Below are 17,877 nucleotides of genomic sequence, written 5' to 3' on the forward strand. Positions count from 1 at the left end.
CTGACTCAAAGTGGATGCAGAAAAGTTAGTTGGCACAAGGTGTAGAGAAGTGAGAGTGTTACCTAACATGTGCTTTTTAAGTTTCACCTTTACATGAGATAAAATAAAATTGACTCTAGAGTAGAATTGATTATTACACGTTTGGATGTGCTCTAGTAGAATTTGAAGCTTTTGCTTAAATAATTGATTTTTACACTTAAATTTATTGTTCAATTCCTTTTATGAATGTATTCAAATAAATAGTTGCAAATTGTTGTCACATGAAGACCATAATACCACATTTAATTAATTATCATTGCAAACTTGTTCAACCCTTGTTATCCAATAAATCTTGGAGAAAAAAGTTCAAAGAAATGGGAAGTTCTTACTTCTTAGAATACAAAAAATACTAGAAAGGGAGAGAAAAAAAAGTTTTTTTAAGGGTCCATTAAAGATTTTAGTTTTTCTGCAATAGTAAGCATATTATTATATATAAAATATCGGTACATTGGTCTGAGTGGAACTGGACTCAAATTATTTATGCATGGTCTAGAATTCAAGTCTTGTGGATGGAAAAAAATGTAGGTGGAAAGGGCGACTCTATTAAAACAGGTGACCAATCAAATTCTTCGGCAGAGATTAGTCATTAACAAAACCAATCGATACTTCGAAGAAAAATATATAAAATCACCATAGGCTTATTTTTGACAATCTTCTAATATTCTTAATAAAATTGTGTTATACTACTGGATCCATTTCTAAAAGAATTTATCTGTATGGAGTGTAGCAAACTCATAAGAGTACAAGTGAGCATTCAAAATCTACAATTGAAGTGTTATTTTCACTCTTGTATCTCAAAACTCCACACCTTATTCTGGTCAATTGCTGTTGCTTTAAGATATAGGAAATTCAAAGAAAAAAATCTCAGTATGAGACAATGATATAAGTATATAAATGTGCAGGTACCTAACAACCATTAGGTAAGCCATGAACTTCAAAGAGAATTCTCCTTAAGCCACTTTTACTTCAATATCACATATTAAATTCCATGGTTATGTTATAGCATTGAGCTGAAATTACTCCAATCTTATTCAAATAAGGTTGCTAATTCCAGCAGAATATTATCATAATTTGAGAATATCAAAGGCACATATTCAAAGAATGAGGCTTAATATATCAGTTCTATGTGTCATTGTGCTATTTTCTTATGCAGGTGATGCAAAGTTACCTTTTTTTTGTTGATTTTGTTTATCTTTCACTTCACATATTTTTGGCCTATTTTGTTTTCGCGTTTCTATTCAACTGATTTCTTGGACGCTTTCTGGTTATAGCTGCGTATGATCCTTTGGATCCCAACGGAAACATAACGATCAAATGGGATGTTGTGTCTTGGACAGCAGATGGCTATGTGGTAAGTAAAAGCTGCATCCTTTTTTTGTTTTCTCACTACTACAAAAAATGCATTTTATAGCGCTTATTTTGAGCTTTTATAGCGCTTAAAAGCGCTATAGATGTTGCCGCTATTATAAGTCTGCTGCCTATTATAGCGCTTTCAGAAAATGCTATTGTAAGTAATAAAACGCTATGATATATGTGATTAAGGCGCCTTTCACAACAGTATTTAATAGCGGTTTACGGAAAAAGCGCTATTAAAGGTTCCAGATTTAATAGCGCCCGTGTATAAAGCGCTATTATAAGTGATAAAGTTCAAATGCTTCTATAGCGGTTTATAAAGAAACGCTATTGTAAGTCTTACGTTTTATTTTTTTAAATCAAACCTGGAGCTTTTTTTTTTTTTTTTCAACCTGAAGCTTTTTATTATTATTATTCAACCTGGAGCTTTTTTTTTAATATGTAGACTTAGAGTTATTTTTTAATATGTAAACCTGGAGTTAATGTCAAATTTAAAAACTAGTAAATAACATCAACTAATTTATAGAGAATAAAAGGTACTTTTTCGATATAACATGAAAAATATACTAGATTTGGTCTGAAACAATATTTGAATACATCTCTAACCAACAAAACAAACTTATGCTAATTCAAAGGTCCTATGACCTCAAGAAGCTAACTGAGTACATAACTCTCACCACCAAAACAAATTAACTTATGCTAAGATATACTAATACAAAGGTTCTATGAGCCTCAACCTTAATCAAATAATAACAACCTGCACAATAAGCTCCCAGCATACCATTTTCTGCAACTAGGTGAGTTCAGAACACCAAAACAATCAAACTAAAATTAACTTAAGCACTCCTCTGCCATTTTCCAAACCAAGTCAGCAGTACCTCTCATGTTTTCAAGTCCCTGAAAAACCACAGGAACCAAGACACCTCCAGAACTTCAAACAAAACACCACACCACAGGAAGGCAGTAACACAATAGCAGAAAAACTAATCCATCAGAGAATAACATGATTATGCAGCTAAACGGTCTCCAAAACTTAGCTCCAAACTCTACCTGTCAAAACAATTCACAAGGAGCTATCTTTAATTGACAAAATTTTGAAGGTCATCGTAAAGACAACTATCATAAACACATCTATATAAGATCTGCAGAGTTTTCATAAACATATTTTTCAGTTTCATGTATTCTATTAATGAGTTCAACAACTCTGAAAAAGTGCATGAAACACAAATTAATCAAAAAAAAAAATTATTGGAGCCAAAAACACATACATGGCCAGGAAAGACAACACCTCCTAGGAGCTAAGTAACACACACAAACAAAATCAAAGTCCATGTAATTAAAAACATCTACTGGCCCTGCCATATTCTTTTATTCTTTTATAATACAAATAAAAATAAAGTCATATATCATTTATGATCAAAGCTTCATAGATATCTGGTGTAAGAGTACCAAGAAACCCACCCATATTGGTGTACGAGCAACACCAACAACGCACCGCGGTAAGGTAGAAACATAGATATCTGTTGTAAATATATACACTGCGGCGGTTTATAAGGTCACTAACCTGCATTCAGGTAAGCTAGCAACATACACCTATTAAAAGAAATAACTAAACAACTCATACACCTATGTTCATCAGACCAAGAGCTAATTTGATTGATAAATACCTCTCATTGACAACTATTAAAAGAAATAAATAAACAATCATACCTATTTGGACTTATTCTCGAATTCACAGACCACAACATTACCGAACCTCAGTGCCTTGTGGATTACAACCCTTACACCAAATTTCAAATAAAACTAGATAATCAAGTTAGCATGTTACTAGACTCTTAAACAACTAAAATAAATAATCTAAAATAAGATTGGTATTATTTATGGATTTGGACCAATTTATCATCCTTTTAACCTTCTGGTTGCAGCAAGAGTGATGCCCCAATAAATCCTTTCTTCTATTCTTCTCTCCCTCCAATGATCAACAATGATGATTAGTTTTGAAATTAATACCGAAAAATAATAAAAGATGAAATGAAAGGAAAACAAAGAAAGTTCTAGTTTCAATAGCTTTAACCGTGCCTAAAAGAAAAAAAGCATAACTTCAACAGCAAGGCATAAGGTAACGCTCACAAGGGCTACCTGGTAATGTTTAAGCAACTAGGGTATCTTCTTCTTAAATGTTGGTGCTATAAGATCGCGTTCCATGTCAAATGTAACTGGATCAATATTTGCTACAATGTTAATTATGAAAATAGTGTGACAGTGTATAAAATTTCAGATTTATGTGAAATTTTACCAACATGATTCATATGGAATATTAGAGAAATATTATGAGGCATAAAAATAAATAGAACCTTCTTTTCTTTCGCAATCTTTACGAGCTCTCCAAGAATGTAACTTTTCGTCCTAGAATCTTCATATTATTTTTTCCTGCCCAAGCTTCAAGTGCTTGCTTGTTTGGGTCAATAACAGCCACAAGGAAGTACTCAATTATTTCCATAGACCCATATCTGAAACAAAGGAGGATATAAACAGTCACAAGACATTGTCTGCTCAAGAAAAGAAGCTTAAACTAATTCCTTTATTGAAGGGAATATAAATTCATTATTACAAGATAGATCTTGAAAACTATTCAAAGGCTCTAGAAGAATTACTGATTCAATGACAGAAACTTTAACATAAATTTTCTCCAGCTTTTCAATAGCAACATATTCTCCTTGTGAAAGTTTAAATATATTCTTCTTCCGATCTATAATTTTCATGCTTCCATTAGGTTTCCACTCTCCAATATCTCCGATCTATAAATTGCAATGCTAGTGTATCTAATCTAATATTTTGTGTTACAATAATTGTAGATACCGGCCAAGTAAAATAGAGTAATAATATGAAAAATTGATAACTCACCGCTTCTAAAAACTCATCCCATGAATATATTATCAACTCAAACTTCTCAACTTCTTGATTTTGTTCTGGAGTAACCTTTCCAAAGCTCACAAGGGCTACATAAAAATAGATAAATAAATTAAGGCAGCTTCTTCTTTCATTTTAGAAAAGAAATTGAGAAAATCAATGGAATTTACTCTTGATAAATTAGGGCTACACCAAAGAGCTAGCATTCACAGATCTAAAAAGTTCACTAGATAAAAACAGAACAATTGTGTAAACCTCATAGACCTAACAGATGAAGCACTTAAGATCAAAGGAAAACAATGGTCAAATTCAATTCTAGCCCAATAAAATTCACACAAAACCCTCTTCCTACAAAGTTAATAAAAAAAATCCCAAAAAAGTTAATCTTTAAAATTAAATTACAAAGAGAAATTGAATTTACCTTGAGCTCCTGCAAATCAACGCGAATTGCCCCAAATCCTTTCCAGGGATGTTGATTCTTGGCCTTTCTCGTGAGAACCTAAAATACATTCGATAAAAGAAGGGCGTAAGGGAAACAGAGGTTTTCAGAGCAAGAATTTAGGGTTCAACAGTGGGTTTTTTCTGGGTCGGGAGAGAAATCACGAGATTTGAGGTTCAACGGAGATGGAGATATTGAGTCGAAACAAAGGAACTAGGGTTCGACGAAGATGGAGATGTGAGGTGCTGGGTTGAAACGTGATGGAGTTTGGCGAGATGGAGCTTTCACGATAGATAGAAAGAAGATGGAGGTTTATCGTGAAAGTTGAAGATGTTTTCAATTTATTTTTGTTTTATTTTTCTTATTATAATTATAATTATTATTATATTCTTTACTAACCAAAAAAAAAAAAACAATTACCAAAGGTAAGGGTTCGACACCCAACTAGCAGCGAATTTTTATTTTTTTATTATAGCGCTTTTGTTAAAAGAGCTATTATAGGTTATCAGATTTAATAGCGTTTCTCCTAAAGTGCTATAATAATGTTCCGCATTCGTAGTTTTCATAGCGCTTTTAACAAAAACGCTGTTATATCATCCTTAAATTCCAGGCTTTAATAGCGCTTCATCTTAAAGCGCTTTTGTAGGTGCTCCGTCTTACCTTTTAATAGCGCTTTTTAAAAAGCGCTATTAAATAGGCGCTATAATAACCCAAAATTGTAGTAGTGTCTATTTTCTTGGCCATATGAAATCTAGATATAGTTATAAAGCTGCAATAAAAGATCAATGATAGAGATTACTTACTTTACAAGGTTAATATTAGATCGATGTACATGTATAACATACTATGAGTGCCTTGAAATATCGACTCTTTGAATTTGTCAATGATAGAGATTACTTACTTTACAAGTAAATAGGAAAATAGGTCATGGGAATCGTATATATCAGTCAAAATAGTCGCATATTTTTGCAAATTCGAAATACGTTCTTGAAACTATAATGTGTTAGTCAAAATAGTCTCTTTGTAAACTTTTATTGTTAGGGAATACAGTATAATGTGACGCATTAACTACATATGCGGCCCCTATGCATTGTTCCAACATCATTGGCTCCATATTAGACATTAATTTTCCTATGAAATTTAGGTCTCTCCGAGACTGATGTGTAAGTAATTAGTCCTTGCACAATTGCAATTAGTGACAAGTTTGTCTCTTAGATGGCTTAAACTTCATAGGAAAATTAGTCCCTAGTGAGATGGCTTTAATGTGGGATCAATGTGTTATGTAAAATGTCTAGTTAACATGTCACGTTATAGCCTCTAACTATAGAAGTCAACGGAGGGACCATTTTGAATGATATTTTACAGTTTCGGGAATTTATTTAGCTATTTGCAAAAACGAGGGACTATTTTGACCGATACATACAATTTCAAGGTTCAATTTGCTTATTCACTCCTTACTTTGCTCTATACTCACTTTTGATGAACCGGATCTCTAATTTTATGCTTTGGATATTCAACCAGGCAGCGGTAACAATGAGCAATTTCCAAATGTACCGACACATAATGAATCCAGGATGGACATTAGGATGGTCATGGGCTAAGAAAGAAGTAATATGGTCAATGGTAGGATCTCAAACAACTGAACAAGGAGATTGCTCTAAATTCAAAGGCAATGTACCTCATTGCTGCAAGAAAACTCCTACAGTTGTAGACTTTCTACCTGGTGTACCGTACAATCAACAATTCTCAAACTGTTGTAAAGGTGGAGTTGTAGCAGCATGGGGACAAGATCCTTCATCAGCTGTTTCAGCTTTCCAAATTAGTGTTGGACAAGCTGGTACTTCAAACAAGACAGTGAAACTTCCTAAGAACTTTACTCTTTTGGCTCCTGGTCCTGGTTATACTTGTGGTCCGGCTAAGATTGTTCCTTCCACCACTTTCCTCACCCCAGATAAGCGCCGCAAGACTCAAGCGCTTAGTAAGTTTTCTACATGCATAAGCAAAATACATCGTTTGGTTTTTTAAGTTGTTTAATTGTACCAGATTAGTCCTTTAAGTTTTACTTTTGTTTCGCATAGGTTCTTAAGTCCGATTGTGATTACGCGTATACTGTTACCCTAGTTCACACATTCTATTACAAAATACACATTTGTCCGCTATGAAACTTAAAGGAACTATGTAGGATAAAAATATGAAGGTATATTTGCAACAGAATGTGTGAAAAAGGGTTACGATATACACGTAATGGAACTTAAAGGACTTATGTAGGACTAAAAGAAATTAAAGGACTAATATGGTACGATTAAATAACTTAAAGGATCGCAAAATATATTTTGTCATCGCATCCTATCAAACTTCCCCCATATTCAACAATTCTAAAAGTTTCATTTTCTTTCTATTTCTTGCAGTGACATGGAATGTTACATGTACATACTCACAATTTCTTGCAAGAAAGAATCCAAGTTGCTGTGTATCTTTGTCATCCTTCTATAATGAGACTATCACCCCTTGTCCTTCTTGTGCCTGTGGCTGCCAGAACAACAAGAAGAATTGTGTCAAGTAAATTTTGATCTTTCAAAACTATTAATGAACTCTTCATTTCTAAGCAATGTTTTTAAAAATCAGACCTAATTACCTAGTTCAACCGGTTGAATCCAAAATTGGTTCGATTTTTCGGTTAGTTTGATCCCAATTTTACCACAATATAGTTGAACCGGAGCGGATCGAGTGAACCAGTTGAACTATGGTTGATTTTACCATTTTTCAATTATAAGCTGGTGGTTTCATCGGTTTGATCTCTGATTCGGTTTTTAAAACATTGTCTATAAGTTCTTACACTAGACAACACAAATGAAAATCTTAATATTTTCTCATATGTTGGTATGGTAATGCAGGGGTAATTCCAAATTTCTGGACATGGTAGGGTTACATACTCCAAAGAGGGACAATGAACCATTGCTTCAGTGTACTCATCATATGTGCCCTATTAGGGTACACTGGCATGTGAAGACCAACTATAAGGACTATTGGAGAGTTAAGCTAGCAGTGACAAATTTCAATTACAGATTGAACTATTCTCTTTGGACTCTTGCTGTACAGCATCCAAATCTTAACAATGTCACCCAAGTTTTCAGCTTTGATTACAAACCTTTGCTTCCCTACCAATCCATAAGTAAGTAACAGTAAATAGATCATGTACAGTTGGAAGAGCTTATTTAGAACTAATTTGAATTTATCACATGATATAGCCACTTATATAGTAGTACACTCACAAAAATAACTTATCACATGTCTATCTGTGTTCATAAACCGATTTCGACTTATTTCAATTAGTTCTTTAGATAGTTTTTCAATAAGCATCTATTTGGATAAACAGATTAATTAAGCGCTTATGTTACAAAAGATAAAACAATGTCAATTTGTTTTCATATAAGCTATTAATTACATGAGTTATTCTGAAGAGCTTATAAAAATAAGCTGAAAACAGCTTGTAAACATGTTATATGCTATTTTCGTAACCTCTCCTACACAATCTCACAAGTGCTTATATCAATAATTAGACTCAAATAAGCTAATCAAAATAGAACCTAAAAGTTTACATAAACATGTTTTCACAAGTCAGTAACATTATGAATGACTGCTAAAGTGTATTATTGATTTTGTATACAGATGACACTGGCATGTTTTATGGTATGAAATACTTCAATGATCTCTTAATGGAAGCTGGACCAAGTGGAAATGTACAATCAGAAGTGCTTCTTCAAAAGAACAAGGAAACGTTCACATTCAATCAAGGATGGGCGTTTCCTAGAAGAGTCTACTTCAATGGTGAAGAATGCATGATGCCTTCACCTGATTCCTACCCTTACCTCCCTAATTCTTCTCCTAAGAATGTCCTCAACTTCCAAACATTCATTATCTCATTTCTTCTCTTCTTAGCTCTTTGGTGTATTGGTACATAAACAAGTTTGGATTATCATGTTGAAATTTTGAAGCCAGGTATTGTTCCTTGAAAAATGTTATAACTGGTATGAAGACTCTAATGAATGTGTTGTGTGATTCATGAGCACTAGCAACAGAATGATGAGTATAACTCTCAGCCAAGATTTTTGTCTCAATGTAAATAGTTGTGTTACAATGCTATTATATCTCTCTTATACAATGTCATGTTTGAATAAACAGATTAATTAAACACTTATCATTAAAAACTTATCATATATATGCTTATGTAAGAAATTATTTCACTAATAAAAAATAAAATAAAGTCAAATTATTTTCATATAATTGAAGAGCTTATGAACAAGTCATAAGCAGTTTACATAAGCTATCTCAAATAACCACACTAGTGTTTAAATGGATAAACTCAGTCAATCCAAACAGAACCAATACTGATTCCAAGTAGAAAATTAAGACCATTAGCATTTCAAATGCACACAAGATTCATCAAGTTTATATTTTCACATAATGTTACTGTATATATTTGTTATTTTTACAGATGTAACATTGCATCATAACAGACACAAATCACTAAACAGTAAATTCTACCACCAATATATACTAAATCCTTCAAAGCAATCGTGGGATGCACGAGAAAATCTTGACTTGCCACCTCGGTTTTGTCTTTCTGATTGCCGCAAAAACCAAATTGACATCACAAATATGAAGCCAAAACTAGTTTGAAACCAAATTGCCAAAATGATGAAGTATAACCAGAGGTTGGAACCTTAAATGTATGCATAAAATACTAAGACTACCAAGGAGGCCGTTACTAAAGCAAACAATGAAACCTCTTGCCGATAACCAGCATTAGGTAACCATGGATATGCATCGGGCGGTGGCATCACACAGTTGTCACCATTGAAGTAGATTCTATGAGGGAAACCCCAACCCTTCCCAAAACTGAAATGTGACATATCCTCCTTTCGGAAGAGTAGCTCAGATTGAACATTGCCGCTAGGGCCAGCCTGATTAAGAAAATCATTATAGAACTTCACTCCCCACAACATTGCTGTATCATCTGGTAAAAGCAACTCATGTCAGTAACTGTAACTAAAAAAAACAGAAATCATGATAAATTGATATATCATGTGTCGAAATCCATTAACCATGAATTTAGACATGGGTTAACCATAACTTTCAAGTGTTCAACTACTTGTTGATATATGAAAATGTGAAAATTGTGGTTAACCACATCCAAATTTGTGGTCAATACTAAAGAAGCATGAATCAAACAAGTCAGGATAACACTTACTTATTGAACCATAAGGATTTAATGACTTGTAGTCGAAACTGAATAACTGGGTCAGATTGTCAAAGTTTGGATGCTGGACTACCAAATTCCAATTGGAGTAATTCATACGGTAATTAAAATTAGTTATAGAAACCTTCACACGCCAGTATTCCTTGTAGTTAACTTTGATATGCCAATGGATACGGATTGGGCACATATGGCTGGTACATTGCACCAAAGGTGATAAATTATTCTTTCCGTTACCAGCAACAACCGAGGCTAAATGTGGCGTATTTGGACTGCAACCACAAAGAAAAGAAATATATGAGTGCACAACTTACAAACTAGAAGAAAATTGCAGTACGGTTGGTGAAAGGAACATACTTTACACAACTACCCGACTGAGATGAGTTACTTTGGCAGCCACATGCACACGTTGGGCAGGGTACAATCGTGTCGTTATAGAAAGCTGAAAGGGAAACACAACAAGTGGGAGTTTTCTGCGCTAGAAATTGAGAATACGTGCACGTAACATTCCAAGTCACTGCAATGGATCAAAACCATGGTAAGATTGTGTTTGTTACAACTTAAAGTAAAGTGATTTTGATATTCAATAATTTGGTGAATTTTATTTTAAGAAAAGCTGAAGTTAATTTGTGTTTGTTTATCTTAATGAAAAAATCACTTTTTAAAAAAACAACATCTATCAAAAATGAATTTTAAGAGAAGCTACTGAAAAACAACTTCCCAATTTAAGCAGCTACCCAATTTTTAAGTGAAACTACTCAAAACAACTTCCAAATTCTCATTCTTTTTATAAACTCTAACAAACGGAGGAGTTTAAAAGTAATTTAATGTGGAGTTTTTCTTCCAACTCCCAAATTATTTTTCAAAAACAGTATTATTTTTTTTTTTAAATAAAAAACCTGTAATAAACAAACACTAAATTGTGCCAAACTGCTGATAGCTACTTAGGACAAGTGCCATTAGAGCATGTCAGTGTAAAAATTAGAAGAACTAGAAACGAGTGCAAATTTTAGTAAACAACAAAAACTTCAACTCGTTGATGGCAATTTGTTCAATGAAGAGTGTGAAGTTGGTAGGAGACAGTGGAAATTTAGATAATAAACATACTTGAGACAACAAAACAAGCATAGAAGTTTATTAACTTACTGAGTGCTTGTGTTACTCTCCGTTTATCTGGTTGAATAAACTGAGTAGGTCTCACAATTTTCGCCGGCCCACAAGTATAACCGGGTCCGGGTGCTTTCAAGGTGAAGTTTTTAGGGACTTTAACCGTTTTGTTTGTGGTTCCAGCCCTACCAACGCTGATTTGAAATGACGCCACTGCATTGGTAGGATCCTGTGCCCACGAACTGAGCACCCCGCCTTTGCAGCAATTCGCGACTTGTTGGTTGTATGGTGTACCCGGAAGAAAATCAACAACAGTCGGGTTCTTCTTACAGCAATGTGGAACATTACCTTTGAATTTTGAACAGTCACCCTGTTCAGTGGTCTGCGATCCCACCATGCTCCAGATTACCTCCTTTTTCGCCCACGTCCATCCTAGGGACCAGCCGGGCGCATCAATGTGTCGATATTGTTGGAAGTTTGTCATCGTAACAACAGCCTGCAAATTCAATTGTTTCAACGATATCTAAATAACTAATGGAACATAAATAAACAAAACTCATTCTTAAAAGCTATGGCCACTAATTTATATAAACTCCCTTAGTTTAATATTGATTTAATTTATTTATTTTAACACACGGACACACGCATGCACGCACACATGATTGTACGCACGCACGCACATAAACACACACTAAGTGTAAAAAAAATCGGTGCCCTGTGCGGTGGAACCCTCCCGCTTCAATCAATAATTAATACTATACACATCAAAATCCTTTGTAGATAAGCTCTCATAAACAATCTCACATCAAAATCAGTAGATAAGCTCGAATAAGTCATTCTAAATAGGCCCTTATTCAAGTAAGAATTGATTCATCACAAAAAATGCACCAAACAAAGAAGTGGAAAGAAAAGCAGAAAAAATCATTTAAACACCATGAATAGTGTACAACTATATAATTGGCTTCTCATATTAATGTGATATTGTAAAAGAAAAGTATACTTACCATATAACCATCAGGTGTCCATTGCACAACATCCCATTTGATTGTGATATTCCCGTTTGGGTCAAGTGGGTCATAAGCATCTGGAAAAGTTAAACCAAAAACATCAAGTATATCAATTTTAATTTATGATCAAAGATTGAAAACAAATAAACACATTATTCAAGTCAATTGGTCAATGGTTTTTTTCATGAAATCAAAATTTTCATTTTTTAAATATGTAAACAATGAAAAATCATGTAAAAAACCAATACTAAAGTTCCCTTATTATAGGAGTTTTTAAACACAAAACCTCATGTAAGAAATCATAATTTCAACTTTTACCATGTTTGAATATCCAACTTAATTAAAAGCTTATCATTTAAGTGTTTATGTATAAAACTTTTTCCATCATAAGATCAAACAAAGTCAAACCATTTTTCATATAAGCTATAAGTTGTTTTCCTAATCTATCATAGATAGCTAAGTTGCTTCCATAACTCCTCTCAAACATTCTCACAGTTGCTTAAGCCAACAAATAAGTCCATTCTCAAAATTGCTTAAAACACATTCCAAACGCCAAAAGGGGAAAAGATCACATACATATTCCAAACCCCAAAAGGGGAAAAAATCAAACTTGTATAAAACCCACTTTCATAATCAAATTGAGATAACAAATATTCCATCTTTCACAATCATGAATTCCAAAAATGGAAACAATTATACAAAATCACAGAACAAACGAGAATAGTAAAAGAATGAACCTGTTGAAATGAAGCAAGTGGAAGAAAGTAGAATGAAGAAAAAAATGCAAGGAGTTGTTTTAGATAACAAAGAAAAACTCATTTTTGTTTTCTGGATGAGAATTTGTGTTTGAGAATTATGGTGTTATTGGTAGAATAGCTTAAGATTTTGAAGATCCGTGGAAGAGAAGAGAAGAATGGGAACAGAAGAAAGTGATAAAAGAAAGGAAGAGAGAGAGAGAGAGAGAGAGAGAGAGAGAGAGAGAGAGAGAGACTGGAAGAATGTGGAAAATAAGAACAAACGGCACAAACTGGGATTCTCAGTGTGTTGTTGTGTCCAGTTGGATTCTTTCTGTTGTTCACTTACTCCGGCTCCGGTCCTATATATAAGAAAAAATAGATTTATTGTAAAGTTGATGTTTCTAGAGTCTAGATACATCAATTTTATAATTAATCTAAAATGTAAACTTTTTTTATATATAGGACTGGATGGAGTATATTATATTCCTTGAAATGAGATGAGTTGTTCAACGGATTAAACTAATTGAGTTAAGAGTTAAAAAGAGTTAAAAGGGTTTGAAAGGTTCAACTTCATAAGGTGGGAAGAAAAATTAAGATAACAATTAAGATACTAATAATTTATCACTAAAAAAAACTTATATTATCCTGCTCCGTGGCATTTTATAAACAAATTTCATATTTTTAGGTAAATTGCATAATTATTGTATTTACTTATAAAATCTCACGGATGAAGATACTAATAATCAATCCTTTTGTTTTTTCTTTCTTCTTATTTTTACTTTTAATGTATCTGTGTGTCTAAACATAAATATATTTAGTGTTGTGTCTATGATAGAATTGTCCCTGATAGATATTATTATAGAGGTTAGAGTTTGAAACTTTGGATCCCAAATTTTGATAATTTTGGTTCCAACGTGAAATATGATGATATGTAGAGGCGTCTCCGAGTTTTAGGAGGCTTTGTGCAAAATATAAAGTGGACCCTTAATAAAAATATAAATTTTTTTTAAAAAAGATATTTGTCGATTTAAATTGCATATAATATATATAAAAAAAATCATTCTTATTCTTGCAAACATATAAATTATCAATATTAAACCAATTACATTAAATCAAATGGATAAGAAATACAAAATAATTATCATTGTATATAAACCTCCTAATCTAAGGTTAAATTTTATGTAAAGATTAAAATGGACTAGAACTATATTTACGAGTATATATAACTAATATATTGATACTCATGATATTTTATGAACATTAACAATATATTACTATTATTTTAGGGCCTAAAAATTAATCTATTAATGTACATCTGATATTTTATAGGTATAAATAATATATAAGTAATATTATATGACCTCAAAATTTTGAGTTGAGGCCCTCAAAATTTTGAGGCCCGATGCCGTCGCACATCTCGCACATGTAGTTAATCCGCCACCGATGATATGACATGTTTTAAATGAAAGGCTCATCACAGTGGAAGGGGAGGCTTTGACAATTAAAGAAGTCGCGCATGAAGTGATTCAAAGAAGTCTATCCCATGTTACCTTAGAAAGTGACGCAAAAATTGTAGTTGATGCTATTTTTTCTTGTTGTGTAGGCTACTCTAAATTTAGCAAGTTAATTTCTAATATTAAGTCCATGTTAATGTTTTATTATACCAACTTTGAGGTGAAGTTGATTAAGCGGCAATCAAATAGCTCACATCCTAGCTAGGGCGGCCTATTCTCAATCTAGTCGCCGTCTCTTTGATTTGATTTCTCTTTATATTGAGAATATTTTGATTGATGAAATGATTTGAGTTTGCTATTGTAAAAAGAAAAATGAAGTTTTTATGAATTTTTTGGACAATTTAATTGAAGTTGATCTTTTATCATCATTAATTTTTTTTTCTTATTTTATAGAACATCATTAAAAATATGATAAATGAACCAAAATTGTCGGATTTTAAAATGGACAAAATAGGTGTTTTTTATATATATTTTAGGACAAAACTTTTCCAATATGTTTTTCTTCGAAATATATACTCCCTCCGGTCCTTTTTATAAGGAACAATTTGGAAAAAAAATTTGGTCCTTTTTATAAGAAACAATCATTAAATTTATTCTTACAATTTCATTTTTACCCTTATTAAATTGTATCCATTCCAAAGTTATGCATTAATTAGAGTGATATATTCCCTAAGGATAAATTAATACACCAAGGTTAGTTTTGGAATAGATTGTAAAATTTTAGAATTTTTATTAAGAAAGATAATGTTTCTTGGTATGTGTGTTTTTTCCAAATTATTCCTTATAATAAGGACCGGAGGGAGTATCATTTTTAGAAAAATAGTTACACCTACCATCATTTAATATGCATATATGTTTTTTCTTCAATCGTTTTCTATAATATATGGAACAATCGAACCTGACGAATTCAAACTATAAGTACAGCTATTCATCGATAGTAAATTACTGTCTTAATCAAACCAACTATGTCTGAAGATTCATGAAAGCAACCTTAACCATTTGGTCAACTCTTCCACAATTTTGTTTTGTTTTTTAATCACAAAATTAAAGAAATTGAGGTCTTCAGAATTGTATAAGGCTCCTCTCTCATGACTTTATATATATAATGTTCCATAATCAAACATGTCAAGACGTGGTAATTGGTTCAAAATACTTGAACCGGGTTCAAAACTGAGATCATTTATAATTAATTTTATTAATATATAATTAGTGTTAATCCACTTGGGGTTGGTCGAGTGGTGTTGGCTTGGGCCCTTGGAGTATGCTCCTCTCAAGGTCTCAGGTTCGATTCCCATTGGTGCCAATTTCGGTGGGCTAAGTCCATACAGAGCAAAAAAATTCTGGCTTTAAATGGGGCCCCCGCAAGTGGGCGGTGGGATTGGTCCCCTTGGATTAGTCGGTCCTAAGGCCGGATATCAAGTTTTCAAAAAAAATATATAATTAGTGTTATTTTTTTTTTACGAAATATAATTAGAGTTACTTAATTTTATATATATGAAATTTCAAATCAACGACTGAAATTATATACTACAATAATTGTCTGAATTTATTACCGTAGACAATCCAATTCTCACTTCTTCAGCTCCTCACAAATACATCTTCCATTTGTTGTATCTTACCTTCCTTGATCATAATAACCCTTTTTAATTAGTCAATTTAATTCTTTAACTTGTTTTAAAGATAAGTTTATCATGGTAATTACCATATCTTAGAAGAAATAGAGATGTATACTATTAATTTAACGTGGGATGGTACAATTGTAAACATTCTAAACTTTAAGATCACAGATTTTGAGGATATATATTTAAAATGAATTATTTTTATATGGTAAAGTGACCGAATATAATTCTCTTAGTCACATTCACAAAATTTACTTTTTATTTTATTTTTTTAATTATTTTATAAATAATCAAAAAATCATATAAGTGTATCTATATGGTCACGTGACCATGGAAGTCTTGTTCATCTAAGATAGTGTACCTTTTGTTTTGGACATTCATGGAAGAGCCGTTACGAACAGTGTCCATCAATGTCGAGATCAAGTAGCTAGCTATTGAGAGGTGTTAAAAACTTAATCAATCGTTTCCCTCTTTCACAACAGAGTTTCACCATAACAACCACCAACACTCCTTACTCGACAACTCACTACCAGCCTATCATTTATATCTCAAGTCCGTAGAGATCAGAACATATAGTTTATTTATAACTTATTGCTTATTTTTTTAGCTTACAAATCTGTTTGATTAATATATATATATATATATATATTTATGATATTTAATTTTCGGCCAATTCAACCTATGTTTACTGAACATTATAAATTAACCTTTAATTTTTATTAAATACTACAAATTCAATTAATAACTTCATCGTTAGTCGCCGTAAAAGCTTATCTCTATCTAATGTTTTCGAAAAAAATAAATCTAAATGACTGAATATATAATAAATTTCATAAGAATTTCATAACCAAATGAAATTTCTGATTTGATAAAATATTGTTGTCCCTTGTGAAGTACAACAAACAAATGCAGCCAAGCCAAACAATTCCTTGCACGTTCATGTATGTATTCCCCCCTCCCCCACAAGTTGCACATATTAGGAAAGAAAAATGGCATGTAATGTACTGCTTGTTTGGTTGTAAATATTGTCAACTTATTATGTTGTGTGTGGGAACAAAAGAACATGAATGCCAGCTATAATTGTCAATTTATGCATGTCTTAAAATAATAATGGTTTTGGTTCTTTTTGAAAAAAATAATGGTTTTGGTTTGCCAAAATATACTTTATGCGTTTGTTCTACAAGATTTTGCAAATGGTTTGTCGTTTGATACTTTTTGGGAGATGGGCCTCCATTTTAGAAAAATAAATAAATAAAGGTGAATATTCTAGAAATTATATTCTCTCCTCTTTGAAACAAAATAAAAACAAAACAAAATTAGGGGTTTGAACTAAGTGAATTTGAAAAAGTTCATCAAGTCCTACATTGGAGAGTGTTTATATAATGGAGTCATTAACAAAGTGTTTTTTTTTTACAAAGTCATTAACAAAGTTTTAAAAAGTTCTTTCACTCACATTTTCGCGATGCGTATGAGAGGTCCTTACTTATGCTTGATTCATCTTTGATTCATATCATAAAAATTGAATAATACTAGCCTTTGGTCCTGGCTGCAACCATTTTTTGATGAAAAATACTCACATTCCTCAATTTCGTCAACATAATCTACCTATGATTTAGTAGACACCAATGTTGAAGTATCATATGATTATGATGTGGATATTATGGCATAGAAAATGTATCACGTTGTTTGTTCAATCTTTTTACACACATGCCTATCACTGAGGAATGTGTATAGTGCTGGTTAGTATTTAAAAATAGGAGCTAAATTGACCAGTGCTTATATAGGAGAATTTTTTTTACTACCTTTGTGTCAACCAGATTCCTAGCTAATAGCTCAACAGTTGCAATTGCAAAATCGTTACCTATGTTGCCCGGGTGCGGGTACGGTACCGGTAT

The 17,877-nt window shown here is 32.5% G+C and overlaps 2 protein-coding genes and 1 long non-coding RNA gene across 3 annotated transcripts; 1 reads left to right on the forward strand and 2 right to left on the reverse strand.

The window, feature by feature from the left end:
• The first annotated feature begins 884 nt into the window (after positions 1-884).
• LOC123888761 (COBRA-like protein 4) lies at positions 885-8,920 on the forward strand. The gene is made up of 6 exons (XM_045937922.1): positions 885-1,192; positions 1,311-1,390; positions 6,263-6,719; positions 7,150-7,300; positions 7,636-7,913; positions 8,411-8,920. Exons 1-6 carry the CDS (start codon positions 1,141-1,143, stop codon positions 8,701-8,703), a joined length of 1,311 nt encoding a protein of 436 aa, XP_045793878.1. The 5' UTR covers positions 885-1,140; the 3' UTR covers positions 8,704-8,920.
• LOC123888762 lies at positions 1,912-5,094 on the reverse strand. The gene is made up of 5 exons (XR_006802280.1): positions 4,724-5,094; positions 4,297-4,391; positions 3,747-3,902; positions 2,854-3,608; positions 1,912-2,442 (listed from the first exon to the last, which is right to left on the reverse strand). It is a non-coding gene; the product is annotated as an uncharacterized LOC123888762 (long non-coding RNA).
• Positions 8,921-8,996: 76 nt separating the features above from the next.
• LOC123888759 (protein COBRA-like) lies at positions 8,997-13,185 on the reverse strand. The gene is made up of 6 exons (XM_045937921.1): positions 12,850-13,185; positions 12,110-12,189; positions 11,145-11,601; positions 10,356-10,515; positions 9,993-10,270; positions 8,997-9,758 (listed from the first exon to the last, which is right to left on the reverse strand). Exons 1-6 carry the CDS (start codon positions 12,929-12,931, stop codon positions 9,466-9,468), a joined length of 1,350 nt encoding a protein of 449 aa, XP_045793877.1. The 5' UTR covers positions 12,932-13,185; the 3' UTR covers positions 8,997-9,465.
• Positions 13,186-17,877: the final 4,692 nt, after the last annotated feature.

This window comes from Trifolium pratense, linkage group LG6 (assembly GCF_020283565.1).
Source record: "Trifolium pratense cultivar HEN17-A07 linkage group LG6, ARS_RC_1.1, whole genome shotgun sequence".
NCBI classification, from domain to species: domain Eukaryota; kingdom Viridiplantae; phylum Streptophyta; class Magnoliopsida; order Fabales; family Fabaceae; genus Trifolium; species Trifolium pratense.

Bases quoted from the DNA above. Each gene is read 5' to 3' on its own strand.
- LOC123888761 (XM_045937922.1), top strand. From the start codon at position 1,141: ATGAGGCTTAATATATCAGTTCTATGTGTCATTGTGCTATTTTCTTAT. The intron at 6,720-7,149 runs GTAAGTTTTCTA...TATTTCTTGCAG, and splicing joins CCGCAAGACTCAAGCGCTTA to TGACATGGAATGTTACATGT. The intron at 7,914-8,410 runs GTAAGTAACAGT...TTTTGTATACAG, and splicing joins GCTTCCCTACCAATCCATAA to ATGACACTGGCATGTTTTAT.
- LOC123888759 (XM_045937921.1), bottom strand. From the start codon at position 12,931: ATGAGTTTTTCTTTGTTATCTAAAACAACTCCTTGCATTTTTTTCTTC. The intron at 10,271-10,355 runs GTATGTTCCTTT...TTGTGGTTGCAG, and splicing joins CAGTCGGGTAGTTGTGTAAA to TCCAAATACGCCACATTTAG. The intron at 9,759-9,992 runs GTAAGTGTTATC...TGCTTTTACCAG, and splicing joins AAATCCTTATGGTTCAATAA to ATGATACAGCAATGTTGTGG.